General features: G+C 35.4%; 1 protein-coding gene across 1 annotated transcript in view; it reads right to left on the bottom strand.

Moving 5' to 3' along the window:
• Positions 1 to 19,277, bottom strand: part of MYO9A (myosin IXA) — a 320,315-nt gene that overhangs the window by 172,144 nt on the left and 128,894 nt on the right. Inside the window, 1 exon segment of the mRNA XM_020996823.2 lies at positions 8,335 to 8,451. Within this exon segment, the coding sequence (XP_020852482.1) occupies positions 8,335 to 8,451 (117 nt within the window).

Genomic DNA, 19,277 nt, shown 5'->3' with positions numbered 1-19,277 from the left:
AGTGAGCTAATCATATGCTTTCTGCTGTTTTTGTTATTTTTGACAGTTTTCCTAATACTGAACCAACCCTGCATTCCTAATATAAATCCCACCTGGTCACAGTGTATGTTCCTTCTTCATGCTACATAGCTAGTATTTTATTTAAAATTTTTTCATTGGTACTTATCAGGGAAATTGGTCTATAGCTTTCTTTCTCTGTTCTAGCTCTTCCTGGTTTAGATATCCGCACCATATTTGTGTCATAAAAGGAATCTGGTAGGACTCCTTCATCTATTTTCCCAGATAGTTTATACAGTATTAGGATTGATTGTTCTTTAAATATTTGGTAGAATTTGCTTGTGAACCCATCTGGCCCTGGTGATTTTTTCTTAGGGAGTTCATTAATGACTTGTTTAATTTTTTTTTCTAAGATGGCATTATTTAGGCATCTCATTTCCTCATCTGTTAATTGGAGTAATTTATATTTTTGTAAATATTCATCAATTTTGCTGAGACTGTTAAATTTACTGGCATATAACTGGGCAAAATATTTTCTAATGATTGCTTTAATTTCTTCTTCACTGGTGGCGATTTCACCCTTTTCATTTTTGATACTGGATTTGATTTTCTTCTTTCCTTTTTTTTTCTTTTTTAAACCAAATTAACCAACGGCTTATCTATCTTAATCTCCCCCCCCCATAAAACCAGCTTCTAGTTTTGTTTATTAGCTCAATAGCTTTCTTATTTTCAATTTTATTAATCTCACCTTTGGTTTTTAGGATTTCCCATTTGGTGCTCAACTGGGGACTGTAAATTTGTTCTTTTTCTAGCTTTTTTAGCTGCATGCCCAATTCATCGATCTGCCCTTTTTCTATTTTGTTGATGTAAGAATTTAGAGATGTAAATTCCCCCCTAAGAACTGCTTTGGCTGTATCTGATAAATTCTGGCGTCTTGGAGGGGGTCCTTGTGTTAAAGTCTGCCTGTTTGCCTGGGGCTACACTGATGCATGTGGTGGGTCCTCATGTTAGTAGCTCCTTGTTCACCTGCCTATGCTGGGTTACCATGAGGGTCCTGGCACTGGTTTCTGCCCATCTGCTTAAGTACCTGCGGGATCCAGGTGTTGGCGTTTGCCTGTTACACCTTATTGGGGCTTGGGACCTGCTGCTGCTTTGCTGAGGTGGAGCTTGCTGCTGGCTTGCTGGGATGCTTCTTGTCCTGGACTGCTCTTTCCTTTTACCTGAGTGAGACAGACCTTTCATACTGACCTTCCAAGTTTCTTGGGCTAGAAGATGCTTCACCCCATCTTTTTGACAGTTCTGCTGTTCTAAGATTTGTTTTAGGACACTATTTTATGGCTGTTTGGAAGTGCATATGGGAAAGTTAAAGCAATTTCCTGCTTGGTCTGCCATCTTGGCTCCTAGAATTAGAGATGCTTTCAATAGTAATATGGAAGTTTTAAAGAGAGATGAATTTGGAAGGAAATATGCTAGAGTGGATGAAAAGGCATCAATGACACAAAGGAAAGAACACAGGATCTTAAGCTGCAACTAATAAAAAGCTACTAAATAGCAAAGTGATATTGTTCATAGTACAAATAATAATTAGCCACTTCAAATAAGACATTTTGGGGCTTTCCTGACTTACCTACATACTTTTGGTCTTGTGAAATGTTGTTGAAACACTTAACATTAACCAAGATAGGAGTACAGATTAGGACACAACCAGAGCTAATTAATTTATTAATTTATACTGAAATTGTGATTCTAACCTCATCAGCACTGTTTCAACCAGCTAAACGAAGGGTCGAGAGCCATACACAGATTAATAGAACTTTTAAATCTCTACTTTCATGATGGACCATGAGGTAAATGCAAATTATTAATCAAAAACATTCTAAAAGTACTTCACATTTATCTAGTGCTTTATGACCTACAAAGTATTTTTTCTTAACAATCCTAAGAAATAGAAAATGGAAAAACTAACACCCCCATTTTACACACGAAAAACCTAGGAGCCAGAAACATTACGTGACTTATCCACTGTCACACAGGTATCAAGTACCAGGCAGCAGACTCAAACTCAAGTATTTAGTATTCACTTTTAGTGTTCTGTCCAACAGACATCAATGCTTCACACAACGGGGTTAGGGTCTATATGAAACAAACAACAGAGAAGCACAGAAGGAACTTCAAAGGCCATACAGCATAACTCAAATCTGTACATCACACTTAAAAGGTTAAAAAAAAAAACCCTTGGTTTAAAGTAATGAGAAACGTACCACTTCATGGAGCAGCCTATTCCACTTTTAGAAATCACTAATTGTTCAGTAGTTTCTTCATTACATTAAGCCTAAATTTGTCTCTTTGTAGCTTCTACCTACTGCTTCTCATTCTGTTCACTGGAACCAAAATGAAGTCTATTACTCCTTTCATGTGATATGCTTTCAAATACTTGAAGATAGGTAACTTGTTCCCACTAAGTCTTCTTTTCTTCAGGTTACTTGTGATTTCCTTAATATGATCTTTGGCTTATCAAAGGCATTCCTAAAATGGAGGCCTAGAAATCAACACAATATTCCATATGTAGTCTGATGAGGGCACAACACAAGAGGACCATTCATTTTTTAGTACAGGAGCCCGCTTCTTCTTTCTCAATGCAGCCCAAGATGATATTAGCTTTTTAGCTACCTTATCATACTACTCACTGCTGAAAAGCTTGCAATTAACTGAAATCACTAGATCTTATGTGAATTGTCATGTTTCCTGCATGTTACACAGTTAGTTTTTTCAGTCTGAATGTAAGCCTTAAAATTAACCCATATTTAAATTTGATCTTATAAGATTTGGCCCAATTTCGTCAATATTTTTCTAATCTAGAAGCTGTTACTGTGTCACAGTACTTATCAGTTTGTATTACCATCCACCCTACATCTCTCCAACTTTTTTCAGAATACAAGAGACTCAGTCATCAAATGTTTTCCTATACTGATAGTCTATTAGCCTTAACAAAAAGGAAACTGAGTTATTCTTGTACAACCCATTTTTGCTTAAGCCATCCTGGCTTTTGGTGCTGAATGGGTCCACTACTTATTTATGTTAGATATTCTGAACTAGGCCTTAAGTGCAACAAGGCAATTCTTTTATACCTCCCCAATGAAATCATATTCTCACTCAACAGATAGGGCTATTTCTGAGCTTTTCACCTCTCCTCAAGCCTCCCTTGCCTTACCCTCTCAAAGAGCATGCTCATACGTGAATGAAAAAGCTGAGGTCATTTGTCAAGAGCTCTTTCTTCTCCATCTTCCTAATCTCACATCACTTAGATATATTCTCCCACTATGTCTTCTTTCATCTATGTGGCACATGAAGAAGTGACTTGCTGCCACAAGTTTTCATTCAAGAGAATTCTGGAAAAGTGAATACTTTTTTTTTTCTTCCTATCACAACCATGTATTTTACAGCATACTCTTAATTATCTTCTACTTCCTTCCCTCTACCATTTTCAAATAGATGAGAGTTAAGTTACCAAGCCTTTCTTAAAAGCTTACTACATACCAGGAGCTGTGCTAGGTGCTAAGAATATACAGAAAGGGTAAAACAGACCTTGCCCTCATGGTCTAATGAGTGAGACAACATACAAGCAACTATATACAAGACAAACTAGAGATAATCTCAGAGAAAAGGCATTAGGGGTGGTAGTGGTAGAACCAGAAAAAGCCTTATGGTCAAGGTAAGGTATGAAATATGTATTAAGGAAGCTGGGAAAGCCTAGAAGTAAAGACAAGTAGGGAAAACATTTGAAGAATGGAGGAGAGTCAGTGAAAATAAACAAAATCAAGAGATACAGTATCTTCTAAGAGCAAAAGAAAGAAGGTCAATGTTGCTCGATTGTAGAGTAAGTGTAAAGGAATTAAATTTAAGAATCAGGTAAAGGTAAGTAAAGGTAAGGTATGTACCTTATGTAAAGGTACATAAGGGAGCCGATTATGAAGGGCTTTAGAAGGTAGATGATTTTATATTTTATCCTAGATGTAACAGAGAACCCCTGGAGTCCATGGAGTAGAAAGTAGAGGGGAGAAGGGAGAGGTGGCATGGTTAGACCTGGATCTAAGGAAAATCACTTTGGCAGCTGAATGGAGGAGATGAACTACAGGAGAAACTTAAGGAAGGAAAGTCAACCAGAAGGCTATTGCAATAGTCCAGAAAATAAAAGGTGTTGGCAAAGAGATTATAAGCAGTCAGCAAAGAAATTCCTTGGGGTCTTAGGAATACCCCACCACCAAAATTCTAAATATTTTTATATCCTCCTTGCCTAAAGTGTTCATAGCTGGATCTTGGATCAATCAACCTATTTGGGGGAGAGGGAGCAGGGAGGGACATAGCAGTTAACTCAAAGGTCTACTTTACTGTATCTTGACTTCACAAACACCTCCGGCTGGTAATGTGGATTGTGTGGAGCACATTAGAAGCATAGTTTAAAAATTAGTTGGAAATGAAATAATCTAATGCTAAAAAATGAGGAGGCCAAAGAACAAATCATAGAAACAATAATTTCATTAAAGAGAGTGATAACAGTGAGATAACATACCGAAATTTGTGGATGAAATCAAAAGAGTATTTAAGGGAAAACTTCTATCTCTAAATGCATACGTCAATAAAAGAAAGAGCAGATAAATAAACTAGACATACAACTAAAAAAACTAGAAAAAGAACAAGCTAAAAATCCCCAATTACACACCAAAATGGGAACCCTGAAAATCAAAGGAGAGATTCATAAAGCAGAAAGTTAAAAAAAAATAACATCAACAACCCATTACACTAATAAATAAAACTAGGAGGCAGTTTTACAGAAAAAAAAAACACACGTAAGACATCTAGCTAATTTGATTTGAAAACAGAAAAAAGAAAATCAAGTTCCTAGGATCAAAAACTTTTCAAGAGCCAATTATGGTGTACTACTAATGAAAATGAAATTGAAGCAATCGTTAGGAGTTATTTTGCCTAATTATATACCAATAAAAACAGACAATTGAAGTGAAATATAAGTAATTACAAAAATACAAATTGTCCTGGTTAACAGAAAAGGATATCAAATATTTAAATAATCCAATTTTACAAAAAGAAATCAAACAAGCCATAAATGAGCTAAGAAAAAAAACACAAGGACTAGATGGATTTACAAATGAAATCTACGAAACACTGAAAGAACAACTAATTCCAATCCTACATACACTATTTGAAAAAAAATAGGTAAAGGAGTCCTACCCAATTCCTTCTATGATACAAACACCATTTTGATATCTAAACTAGGGAGACCAAAAACAGAGGAAGAAAACTACAGATCAATTTTCCTAATAAATGTTAATGCAAAACTCTTGAATAAAATACTAACAAGGAAACTATGGCAATCTATCACAAAGACCATATAACTGTCACCAGGTGGGACTTATACCAGAAATATAGGGCTTTCAATATTAGAAAAACAATGCATATAATTGACCATACCAATAACAAAACCCACCAAAATCACATGATCATATTAAAATATGTAGAAAAGGCTTCTGACTTCCTATTAAAAATACTAAAAAGCATAGAAATAAATAGAGCTGTCCTTAAAATGATAAGTAGTCTCTATCTAAAGTAAAAGGCAAACATTATTTGTAATGGGGATAAACTAGAAACCTTCCCAATAGAAAGTAATGATGTCCATTAAAACTATTATTATTCAATATTGTACTAGTAATGCTAGCGATAGCAATAAGATAAGAAAAAGAAATTGGAGGGATGAGAATAAGCAATAAGAAAACAAGACTATCTTTTACTGAAGATGATATGACAGTATACTTAGAGAACCCTAGAGAATCAAGTAAAAAATAGTCGAAACAATTAGCAACTTTAGCAAAGTTGTTGGATATAAAATAAACCCATATAAAATTTAAGAATTATAATGGCAAATCACATGGCAAAGTGGAATTCTAACAATTCTCTGGATGCAAATGAACCTGTAATGCACTTCACTCTCAAAATCCCTGGTTTTCTTCAAAATTCAGCTGTCAGAAGTGTAATCTTCTACATGGAACCTTTTTTTATCCCCCAGGTGGCTACTATCCTCCATTCCATAAACATCTTATATCATTTGGCATATATTACACATATGATTATACATGTATGTTGTTTTCCCCACTAGGATTCAAGTCTTGAAGGTCAAGGATTATTTCATTTTTGTTTTGATACTCTCTGTGCTTAGCATATTACCTGCCACACACAAAGCACTCAATAAAAGATTGGGGCAGCTAGGTGGCACAGTGGATAGAGCACCAGCCCTGGAGTCAAGAAGACCTGAGTTTAAATCTGGCCTCAGACACATAGCACTAACTGTGTGACCCTGGGCAAGTCACTTAACCCCAACTACCTCAACAACAACAGTGTTTGATAAATATTTTTTAAAATAGGGGAGAAGCAGAGCAGATATTTTTCATATCTATGGGTAGGAGATGGATTCTTAACCAAACAGCAGATAAGAAGCAATTACAAAAGATAATTAGATAATTTTGGTTTCATAAAATTGAAAAGCTTTTACATGAACAAAATTAACATATCTAACAAAAGAAGGGAATTAGTTAAATATAAAAATATCTTTGTATCCAGTTCCTTAAGTACAACTTTGTTATCTAAGATATACAGACAACAAAAATATGGGGTCTAAACATAAGAACAAATTGTTTTCAAAAGAAGAATTGAAACCTATTAATAATCATATGAAAAAATGCTCCAAATCATAATAAGAGACATACAAACCAATCTTCTGCCTTACATCCAGCTAACTGGCAAAAGCCAACAAAAGGAATATTCAGTGTTGAAAGCAATGTAGAAATAGTAGGCACATTAACACATTGTGAATGGAGCTGTGAATCAGTATAACCTTTCTGGATAGTGATTTAGAATTCTACAAATAAAGCGGTTAAAATGTCCATACCTTTTGACCAAAAATTCAACCTGCTAGGCATATATACAACAGGAGATCACTAACAAAAAAAGTCTTCATATACACCAAAATATTTACAGCAGCACTTTTGTAGCAATTGAAAAAGTGGAACAAAGTAAATGCCTACTAATTAAGGTATGGCTAAACAAATTGTGATATGTGAATGTAATGGCATATTACTGTGAGGGAAGAAATGATCAATATAACTAATATTCATACTTTCAGAGAATCATGGAAAGAGTTATTTAAACCAAAGTAAAGTAAACTAAGCAAAGATAAGAAAACAGTAATGTACAATGACTACAACAATGTTTAAAAAAAAAAAAGAAAAATATCAGACAAATGAAATGAATATTGCAAAAAATACAAATGGCCCCAAAGGAGGGCTATGAAGAGACACTTCAGTCAGCTCCTTTTGAGTTTCTTCCTATTTCTTTTCAAAAAATTATTATAAGGAAAATCTCTGAGGAGGGGAAGGGAGAATGATACAAGGGGACATTTAGACAACGCAAAAACAAAACATATCAATAAAAATTTGTTTTGAAAAATGCTCACTGACTGACAGTAGCTTAATGTGTAAAGTAATGGGACTCAACAGTAGGTGATATTCTGGCCACATTTAATCATAATACAGTAAACCAATCAAGTCAAAAAGTACTTATTAAGCACCATTTATGTGCCAGGCACTGAGCTAAGTGCTGGATACGTGACCAAAATTCTCCCAGTGATATATCAAAGCTAAAAAAAGTTAGACACTTAATACTACAAATAACTATGTATGTGTGAGGTACCACAGAGAGAAAAGTTGATGTGGGTTGGGATAGCAGGTCAAGATCACGGACCAGGAAACATAATGGGAAGGGAAAGGGAAATGTAAAAGGGCACTGAAAGGAAGAAAACTTTAAAGAACAACTATTAAGGGATAAACAATTCACACAAGACTCCTATTAGAGTATCCCTATCTCAACATTTCCATTAACCGTCTATAGGAAAAGTAGTAAGAATAAATCATTTTTGGAATACCTATCTACATGAATTTATAAGAATAAGGGATGTTTCTGAATTAACGTATAGATATAAAATCATCTGACTAGACAAATAATAGAAATAATATCACAGACATCTCTTAATTTTCATTCATTCACATTTTAAAAATATAAAATAAGGAATTTTATATCATAGTCCTAAAGAAATGAGGGCAAATGTGTTCCCTGTGTATACAAACATGATTGGATAAACTGAATTGTAACTGAACTTTTTTTTCTTCCTGTAGAAAATTACTCCTTTGAATTATGAATACTAAATGTTACTTAAAAAAAGAAATTTCACACACACAAAAATGAAAACACAAGTAAAGTCCAATGTTTTACCTTGGTACTCTCTTCCAAATCTTTGGTGTTCAAAAGCGCATGATTAATTCGAAAAACTATCCAGTCAAAAAGAGCACTATATAAAGATTTCGCCATGGAGTTCCTCACAGTCACAGCCTATTAAAGAAAACAAAAAATTAGAATGGAAATTGGAATTGAGGAAAATGTATTTTATACATTTTAAGAGGCAATCACCATGCATTTAAAGGCACCTCACTGTGGACCAGATGGGCATAGAGCTAGGTACTAGAGGTACTTGCCATCAAGGGGCTTATGTTCTATTGAGATATAATATTTGCTCATAAGTATGCAAAATAAATGCAAGTTAATTTGGAGGAAAGGCTCTAACATATGGCAGATATCAGGAAAGGACTCGTATAGAAGAGAGTGCTTAAGCTGAATGTAGAAGGAAATGAGAGGCAGAAGTGGAGAGGAAGTATACCTGACAAGACAAACCCAGGAACCTTACGAACACAATTAGAAAACACTTTTCACACAAATAAAGACAGATGTAAACAACTGGAGAATTATTAAATGATCAAGGGTAGGCCAATCCACTATGATAAAAATGTCAATTTTACCTGTTAGTTTACTTATTCAGTGCCTTGCCAATCAAACTACTAAAGAATTATTTTATAGAGCTAGAAAGAATAATAGTAAATTTCACCTAGAAGAACAAAAGGTCAGAATATCAAGGGAATCAATGAAATGAACTGTGAAGGAAGGAAGCCTAACTTACAAGATTTCAAATTATATTACAAAATGTTAATCATCAAAACACTCTGGTATTAAGAAACAGAGTGGTAGATCAGTGGAATACATTAGGTACACAGTAGTAAATGACCACATTAATCTAGTGTTTGATAAACCCAAAGATCCAAATATTTGGGGTAAAAAGAACTCACCTACTGACAAAAATTGCTGGGAAAACTGGAAAGCACTTTGGCAGATACTAGGCACAGACCAACATCTCACATCATATACCAAGATAAGCTGAAAATGTATTAATGATTCAGACATAAAGGGTGATATCATAAGTAAATGAGGGGAGCACGGAAAAATGTACCAGCCAGATCTGTGGCGAAGAGTTTAATGACAAAATGAGATAGAGAGAATGATGGGAAGAAAAATGGGATAATTCTGATGACATAAAATTTAAAAGTTTTTACACAAACAAACCTAATGCAGGCAAAATTAGAAGGAAAACAGGAAATTGGGGAAAAATTTTCTCTGCAAGCTTCTATGATAAAGATCTCATTTCTCATATATATAGAGAACTGAGCCAAATTTATCAAAATACAAGCCATTTCCTAGTTGATAAATGATCAAAGGATATAAACAGGCAGTTTTTAGAAGAAGAAATCAAAGCTATCAATAAATCACTGCTGATTAGAAAAATACAAATTAAAACAATTCTGAGGTATCATATCATGCTTATCTGATTCGCTAACATGATAGAAAAGGAAAATTATAAATGCTGAAAGAGATGTGGGAAAATTGGAACACTAATGCACTGTTGCTTGAGTTGTGAACTGGTCTAACCATTCTGGAAAGGAACCTGGAACTATACCCAAAGGGCTATAAAACTCTGCCCTTTGACCCAGCAATACCAACTACTAGGTTTATATCTCAAAGAGATTTAAAAAAAAAAGGGGGGAAAGGGAACCATTTGTACAAAATATTTATAGCAGCTCTTTTTGTGGTGGCAAAGAATTACAAAGTAAGGGGATGCCCAGCAATTGGGGGATGGCTGAACAAGTTGTGGTACATGATTGCAATGGAATACTACTATGCTATAAAAAATGATAAATGGGATGGTTTTAGAAAAATCTAGGAAGACTTCTATGAACTTGTGCAAAGTGAAGTGAACAGAAACAGGAAAATACTGTACACAGTAACAGAAATATTGTAAGGATGATTAACTGTGAAACTGTGAAAGACTTAGCCACTCTAATCAAGACAATAATTCAAGAGAATTCCAAAGGGCTTATGATGAAAAATGTTATCTACTTCCAGGCAGAAAACTAACGAATTCTGAATATAGACTGAAGCACACTTTTAAACTCTATTTTGGTTTTTTTCTTCTTTTTTCTATTACAACATGACTAATATACATTTTACATGATGTCACATGTATAATCAATATCAAATAACCTGTCTTCTCAAAGAGGGGGGAAATGGTGGGAGGGGGGAAATTATTTGGAACTCAATGTGAAAAAAATTTTTATATGTAATTAGGAAATATTGAACAAAATAAACAAAATAGATGTAAAAAATAAATAATGACAGTCCTGTAAACAAAAAAGTGGGTGGAGGCACTCTAGGAACTGGAGACAACCAATGAAAAGCATGAAGAAAGAGATGGAGTATTGTGTGAGGAACAGCTAGGTCAGTTTGGCTGGACTGCAGAGCACACACAAGGTATTAGGTTGCAAACGGCTTTAAATGCCTAATAAAACAGTTTGTATTTATTCTATAGGCAATAGGGAGCCAGCGAAGTGAACTTAGTAGAAGAATGACACGTTCAGATTCGCGGTTCCAGGAAAATCAGCTCTGTGTACAACGGACACAAAAGTTGCAAACTTATGTGACTAGAAGAACGATGGTGCACTGGATAGAAACAAGAAAGTGAAGAGGATTGGGATTTAGAGAAAAGGTAATGAAAAAGAGGCAGCGAAGTGGCACCATGGGTAGTGCTGGGCCTGGAGTCAGGAAGACCAAAGTTCAAATCTGGCTTAAGACACTAGCTGTGTGACCCTAGGCAAATCATTTAACCCTGTTTGCCTCAGTTTCTTCATCTGTAAACTGAGCTGGAAAAAAAAAATGGCAAACCACTCCAGAATCATTGCCAAGAAAACCCCAAATGGGGTCACAAAGAGTTGGACGTGAATGAAATGAGTAAACAACAAATGATGAAGAAAAATTTTCATTTCAAAATTGGTAGGATTCGTTTTGCTCAATGGAAACCTTGCCTCTTAAATCCTCTGTATATAATCTATTATCACCCAATTTAATCAATAACAAACGCTCTAAGAAAAATAGATGATTTTTGCAGAGCACAATGAGACAGAATACAGGCATTTCTCTTTTGGCTGCAATGCATTCCTGTAACCTTAAATTACCACAGCTATGTCTCACTGTGACATGATGATACTGGGCTGGCTAAGGGCATGAAGGAAACTGGGAACTGACAGGTAAGTGGAAGTATCTTTAAGCGGAAACTCAATGACGAGTTGGATATCTGTCCTTTGATAACAAGTAAAGCTAAATTCAGAGAGGTTTGTTACCAGGTTAGCCACAGGACAATTCTTTTGGGACTGTGACTTTTGAATACCATAAAATGGCAGTGATCTGCTTTGGTAGACGGAACATCAACGATGATGAAATCATAGATCTTAAAGTATTAAAGAAATGTCACTTTGAAAAAACTGATCATCAGAAAGCAAAGCATATTTTTTCTTAAGAAAAGGTTAAAATTGTTCAGCACTTATCCCAAGGTATTCTATATGTCAATATTTTTATGGGGATGTTAAATGGGTGTGAATCAGTAAATATTATAATGTCCAGGGAAGTAAAATTGCAATTCACCCAGAAGGCAACAGAAAGACATATAATGCTTATAAATATAATGCAGCATTTTATGGACAAATTACATGCAAAAAAACAGCAAAAAAGATACCAAAGAACTATATAACTGGGAAAAAAAAGGTAGAGTGGCTATGTAGCAAGAGTGATTACAGATGGATAGCACAGTTTTTCAATAAGTACTCACATTAATGTCATGAAACCTAGAGGAAGGATTTCATGGTTCAGGGGCCTGGGGGTGGGGTGGGGACCCTTCTGTGGGAAAATTTATTAGAAGACATGGACTTGAGTGCATAGATTTTAAAGGCATGAGGAAAGGGGGAGTGGGTGAATGTTAGGATTTGTATCACCAGAGAGAATGACCAGATGGATGGGATCACAGATTCAAGGAAATTTTTAAAAAAAGTTCTTGCCTAAGGACAGAAAATAAATCAAAGATGACTAAAAATATGTAATAAACACCAAGATTTTTTCTTTTTGGTCCAGACCTGTGATTTCATGGCTGTCAATGTCTCCCAGTGAGGAAGGCTCCTCACTGTTCAGACTGAAGTGCCTTGGCTAGGCTTCCTATTCTATGGCCAGGTCCTCTCTCCACTATGTCAAAAGCCTCTTCCTCTTCAGGTATACAGACACAAAAACGAAACATCTCTAGGATCACTCAGGATTTTATAAAAGCTTATGTGATCTCTCTGTAAGGTCTCTCCGGCCTCTCGGAACACTGCTCTCTCCACCCTACTCCACAATCCAGCCTTCTCTCTGCTTCTCACACAGGGCATAGAACCTCTCCATACTTCTCACATACCTGCGAGACATCCTCCTTACCTCCATCTCAGAGAACCATTCACTTCCTTAAAAATGCACCTGAAACACCATCTTCTGCATGAAACCCTTTGTGATTCCTTCACTCCTAACTGTTATAGCTCCAGTGTTACCCTGTATTTTGTATACACTAATTAATATATGTACATGTTTCCTCATCCATCAAAAATGAGCTGCAGGAGAGTAGAGACAAATTCATCTTTGGTCTCTGTGCACTGTAAATGAACACAATACCAGGTTCATATGAGATCCTTAATAAACGATTATTGGTTGACTAGTTGACTATTGCCCAGGTGGACAAAAATAACTGCCTTTTGTAGTAGAATAAAAGTATTAAAATGCAGAGATTGATACTGGACCTGGGATTTCACTGTTATTTCCCCTTTTAAGGAAACTGCCTCTACCAGTGCAAGTCCCACAAGCCACTGTGTGTCAGAGGTTACACTCGAACCCAGGTCTTCCTAGGGTATAAAATAACTGCTTTTTGTACCTTAAAGTATTACCGCTGTTACTGCTATTATCACCTTCAACAGCAATTCCAAAATTTATGTCTCTTAACCCTCACTCTTAAAAATTATTAAGAACCTCCAAAGAGCTTTTATTTAAGTGGGTTGTTTACTTATATTTACTGCATTAGAAATTAAAGCATCTTAGTATGATTATGAAAATAGTTGAGCCCTCACAGACCTGCTAAAAGGGTCTTGGGATCCACTGGGTACCCAGACCACACTTTGAGAGACACTGTGCTAGAGGAAGAAAATTAAATTATGTAAACATTTCTGTTAAAAATGAAATAAGAGATTTCAGATAAATAACAAGGCTCGCTAGGCCTCCTCAAAGACACACACACACACAAAACCAAATTAGTGGAGTTGTTTTTGAGGTGTGCAAACTAAGGGAACACTTATGTTGCTATTTGGTGATTTCAAAGTATAAAGCTTAGAAACATGAAATGGGATTTAGACAAAAATATCAAAGGCTTGCAGATTACTCAGAAGCCTCCTAGCTATACCTGATCAATATTTTCTTCAAGAAAAGAATCAGAAGTCTCTGGACAAGGTAAGAACCAAACTGTATCAAATAAAATTAAATTTGTTTCATCTTGACAAGAAATGACTGCTTACTGATCTAGGAGTCATTTCAGAATTGGTTGAGTATAATCAGATTATCAACTAGTTAGAGAAAGTTACCTTAGATTATCACTATAGTTTACAGAATTTTAGCCATTGTAAAGCATTCACCAAAAGAATCCTGAAAACCACCACAGATCCCAAACACTTGATCTATTTGTCAAATAAGAGCCAAAGGCAACCCTGATATAGAGTATAAGTTTATCTATAAAACACAAGGAAGATGGAAGATTATTAACAGTATTTACCAAAGAAGACTTTAAAAAAGCTGTAAGGAGCCTGCAGAAAAACTGGTGTGAGGTCAGACTACATCCAAATAAACCTATAATCATCTACAGATAAAACAGAAGTAAACCATTAAGATACAAAATGGAAGAGGCTGTGTTTCAGAGCCATTTGAAAAACCACATTTGCATTCTAATATTCAGCACTTGGTGTGCTACATGTGAGGAAGATGAAATGGCACTAAGAAAATGAAGTTTGGAAGACTTCCAAAGCCAAATATACTCAGAAGAAATCCATGATGAAGTAAAAATAAATTCAAAGGCACCTGGGTCAACTCTTCAGAACTTCAAAGAGTCTGAGAAAAAAAAGAGTCCAAAAAAATGAAAAAGATCACGGAAAGTAATACCTCAAGATTGTGATCAAGAGGGTCATTAGAAACTACTAGTTGGGACTTCTGATGCCAAAATGGCAGAGTGAGGAAGGAATTCCCATGAGCCCTCCCAAATTCCCCTCTAAACAACCTTGAAAAACAACTCAGAATCCATTTTGTCAGTTCAGTAGCAAAAGTCTGTCTCACTGGGGTGGGAAGGGAGCCTGGTAAATAAACAGCAGCTACAGGCCACAAAGCAAGAGGCCTGTAAAAGGACTCTAAGCCCCAGGGCAATTGACCAGCAAGGCCTCACCCTGATGCAAGCCAGCAGCCCCAGAGGCAAGCCAGTAGTCCCAAACTACTAGCATAGAGAGGCCCAACATCTTTCCCCCCCTGCAAGCCACCAGCAAGGCACCAAACCCTTATTGCTGACCAGTAGTGAGACCCCATCCCAAGGCCAGCCAGCAGCAAAGCCTCACCCCCAGGGTAGGCCAGCAGGAAGGCCCCCCCCCCCATCAAGTGCAAGACAGCAGTCCAACCCCATTCTGACTACAGACCAACAGAAAGGCCCTGCCACCACTATAAACCAGTAGGGAGGGCCCCCTACAGTATATGTCAGCAGCTAAATCCTGAGGCCCAATGAAAGCCAGCAGCAAGGCCCTAAATCCCAGCACAAGAAACATGAGACAGTGAAGGAGCAGAGCCCAACTTTTGCATAAAAGCACAAAGTCACAAAATAGGCAGAAAAAAAGGAACTTGACTATAGAAAGTTACTATGGTAATAGGGAGGATCAGGGCACAAACTCTGAAGAGGACAACAGTGGCTATATGTGAGGACTCAAAAAAAAAAAAAGGCAAATTGGTCTCAGGCCCAAAAAGAGCTCCTGGAAGAGCTTAAAAAGGCTTTAAAAAAGCAAAAAAGAGAATTAGAAGAAAAATGGGGAAGAAAAATGGGGAAAATAAATGAGAACAATGCAAGAGAATCTTGAAAAGGGAGTCAAGAGCATGGTAAAAGAAATGAAAAACGAAAAAAGATATACAAAAATTAACAGAAGAAAATAACTTCTTAAAAAATTAAATGACAAATGTAAAAAGCAGATATAAAAGCTCACTAAAGAATATAATTCCTTAAAAATTATAATTGGGCAAGTGGAAGTTAAGACTCCATAAGACTTAAAGAAATGATAAAATAAAATGAAAAGAATAAAGAAAAGAAGAAAATGTGAAATTTATCACTGGAGAAACAATTAACCTGGAAAATAGATCCAGGAAAAATAATTTAAAAATTACTGAGCTACCTGAAATCCATGATCATGCCCAGACAGCATCTTTCAAGTAATTATCAAGGAAAACTGCCCTGATATCCTAGAACCAGAAGGTAAAATAGAAATGGAAAGACTCCACTAACCACATCCTGAAAGGTATCCCAAAATGAAAACTCCCAGGCATATTATAGCCAAATTCTAGAGCTCTTTGGCAACCAGCTATAAAGAAACAATTCAAATATTATGGAGCCACAGTCAGGATAACACAAGATTTAGCAGCTTCTGCATCAAAGGATCAGAGGGCTTGGAATATGATAATACCAGAAATCAAAGGAGCTAGGATTACAACCAAGAATAACCTATCCAGCAAAACTGAGTATGATCTTTCATGGAGAAAAATGGATGTTTAAAGAAATACAGGACTTTCAAGCATTCCTAAAATGCCTAAAAACTCCTAAAAGACCAGAGCTGAATAAAAAAAATTGATCTTCAAAAACAAGACAAGAGAAAGATAAAGATTAAAAAAAAAGTAAAAAAGAAATAAAGAGAAAATATAAGAGACTCAATGAGGTTTAACTATCTAAAATCCTACATAGCAAGATTATATTTTTAGCTTTTAAGAACTTTATCACCATAGAAGAAATTAGAAAGAGTATATGTATAAACAGAGTGTGTGGGTGGATATATAGGTTGATATAAAAAAAAACTGAACTAAACTGAGGAGTAAGAAGATTGTACTGAGAGAAGACGGGAAGAAGGGGGAGAAAGAAATTATATCACATAAAAAGGTTTAAAAGAACTATTACTGTGGAGAGGAAGATGGGGAGTTGCAGACAATGCCTGAATCTTACTCTCATCAGAACTGACTCAAAAAGGAATAACGTCTACACTCAGCTGGAAAGAAAACCCTATCTTACCCTATAACTAAGTAAAAAGAAACTGGGTAAGAGAAGGGGGTGGGGCAGGATTGATAGAAGGAGGACAGACTGGGGGAGGTGGTAATCAGAAATAAAAACACTTGTAAGGAGGCATGATGTGGTAAACGATAAGAGAGAGCAAGGATAAACAGTGGAAAAACAGAATGCACAGAAATATGGGAAGAATGGAAGCACACAGTAGAACAGATTAAAAACCAGATTGCTACAATATGTTATTCACAAGAAACACATTTGAAGCACAGAGACACACAAAGAGTAAAGGTAAGAGGCTGGAGCAGAATCCATTATGCCTCAGTGGAAGTTAAAAAAGCAGGGGTAGCAATCATGATCTGAGACAAAGCAAAAGCAAAAATAGATCTAATTAAGAGAGATAAAGAGGTAGATTATATCTATAGACAAAGAATTAATATCAATATTTTATATACACACACACACACACACACACACACACACCCCAAATAGTATAGCATCTAAATTTTTAAAGGAGAAGTTAAATGAGTTACAGGGGGATATAGAAAATAAAACCATATGGGTGAGAGAAATTTTTTTAAAAATAGGAAAGGACCTATTTGTAGAAAAATATTTATGGCAGCTCTTTTTGTGATACCTAATAACTGACAACTGAGAGGATGCCAATCAATTAGGGAATGGCTGAAGAGGTTGTGGTACATGATTGTAATGGAATATTACTGTGCTATAAGAAATGACAAACAGAATGATTTCAGAAAAACATGCAAAGATACATATGAACTGATACAAAGTGAAGTAACCAGAACCAGGAGAACATCGTACACAATAAGAGCAATACTGCATAATGAAGAACTGTGAATGGTTTGGCTATTTTCAGCAATACAATGATCCAAGACAATCCCAAAAGACCCATGATGAAAAATGCTATCAGCCTCCAGAGAAAGAACTGATGTTGTCTGAATACAGAGTGAAGTGTACTATTTTCCCACTTTCTTATTTTTTGAGTCTTCAAAAATGAATAATATGGAAATATTTTACACGATTGCACATGTATAAATTATATCAGTTTGCCTACCATCTCAGGGAAAGGGAGAAGAAGGGAAGGATAGAATTTGGAACTCAAAACTTAAAAAAAAAAAAAAGAATATTAAAAATTGTTTTTACATGTAATTGGTGGGAAAACAAAATATTTTTTAAAAAAAGAAAATACTAGTTTAGTAATCCCACCAAAAAAGGAAATAAATCCATTCTGTACCAAGTAAAATCTTAGTGGGGAAAGCAGAACATTCTTAACTCTATTTTTCTCTCATGCTCTGGGAAAGGAATGTTTTCACAGAAGTACTCAGGAAGTGTTAAGGAAGTAGTCTCCTGTTTACTTGCTTAGAACAGAGTGTTAAATGGACATCTGAAAAAGTAAGAAGACTGAAATAAATATTTTTTATAGTACACACTTAAAGACGATTCTAAAGATGGCTGAATTTGTGGAGTGATTACCTGGGGAAAGAGCTTGAAAAACCAAAGATGAAATTACCATTCAGCAGGTTATCTCATAATGGCTCTATTTACTGCTCAAGAATGGCTTCACGCCAAAATATACTTCAAAAAAGGTAAAAGAACACAATCTGAAAACTACATAAACCATTAAAGAGAGAGTCAACATTTAAAAAGGAATAAGTAATTACAGTTCATGCCAAAATAAAATAATTTCCTCTCTAGACAGGATTACTAACCTTGTAAATCAGAGAAAATGATGTAGATATAATTTACCTGAATTTCAGGAAAATAGTCAGACAAAGCATCTGAAACTATTACAGTGGACAACATCAAGAAATATGAGAGCCTAACAAAACTAAATGGATTCACAACTGATCATTAATATTTCAGTGTCAACTTGGCTGGGGTTGCTCATTAATGATTTGTGCTTGGCCTTGTGCTGATTAACATTTTCACCAATGATTTGAATAAATGAATGTTTATCTAGCTATAATGTTTATCAGCTCACAGATAATACGAAAACAGGGAGCAATAATTAATACATTAAATGAAAGGACAAAGATCTAAAGAAGATCTTAATAGGCTCAAGCATGGGACTTAATCTAATAAGATACAATTCAACAGGGAAATGTTAAATTTTATAGTTGGATACATAAAATCAACCTCACAAGTACAAGATAGGGAGAGTTCAATGAAATAGCATTTATAAAGCACTTACTATGTATAAAAATGTGTATAAAGTACAAAGATACAAATCCAAAAATATTCACACACTTCAATTTGTTTAGCCATTTGCCATCTGATGGGCATCTATTTTGTTTCTTTATTACCATACAATGGGCTGCTTAGAATTATTTGTTATATCTAATACCTTTCTGTCTTTGATCTCCTTTGGGTATATTCCTAGCAGGTCCAAGGATATGGGAATTTTAGCCACTTTTTAAAAAACAGCACAATTCCAAATCGTTTTCCAGAATGCCTGAACAAACTCAAACTTTCACCAATATCCTGTTAGTGTACTTGTCTTTGCAGCAACTCTAACAGTATTTTCCATCAATTTTCTTCTTTGCTAATTTGTGGTACGAGGTAAAACCTCAGAATTGTTTTCATTTCCATTCTTATTTATATAAAGCATTCTTTTCTATGG

This window comes from Phascolarctos cinereus, unplaced genomic scaffold, assembly GCF_003287225.1.
Source record: "Phascolarctos cinereus isolate Bilbo 61053 unplaced genomic scaffold, phaCin_HiC Scaffold_3;HRSCAF=262, whole genome shotgun sequence".
In the NCBI taxonomy this organism is placed as follows: Eukaryota; Metazoa; Chordata; class Mammalia; order Diprotodontia; family Phascolarctidae; genus Phascolarctos; species Phascolarctos cinereus.
This window is presented reverse-complemented; position numbering and strand designations above follow the sequence as displayed.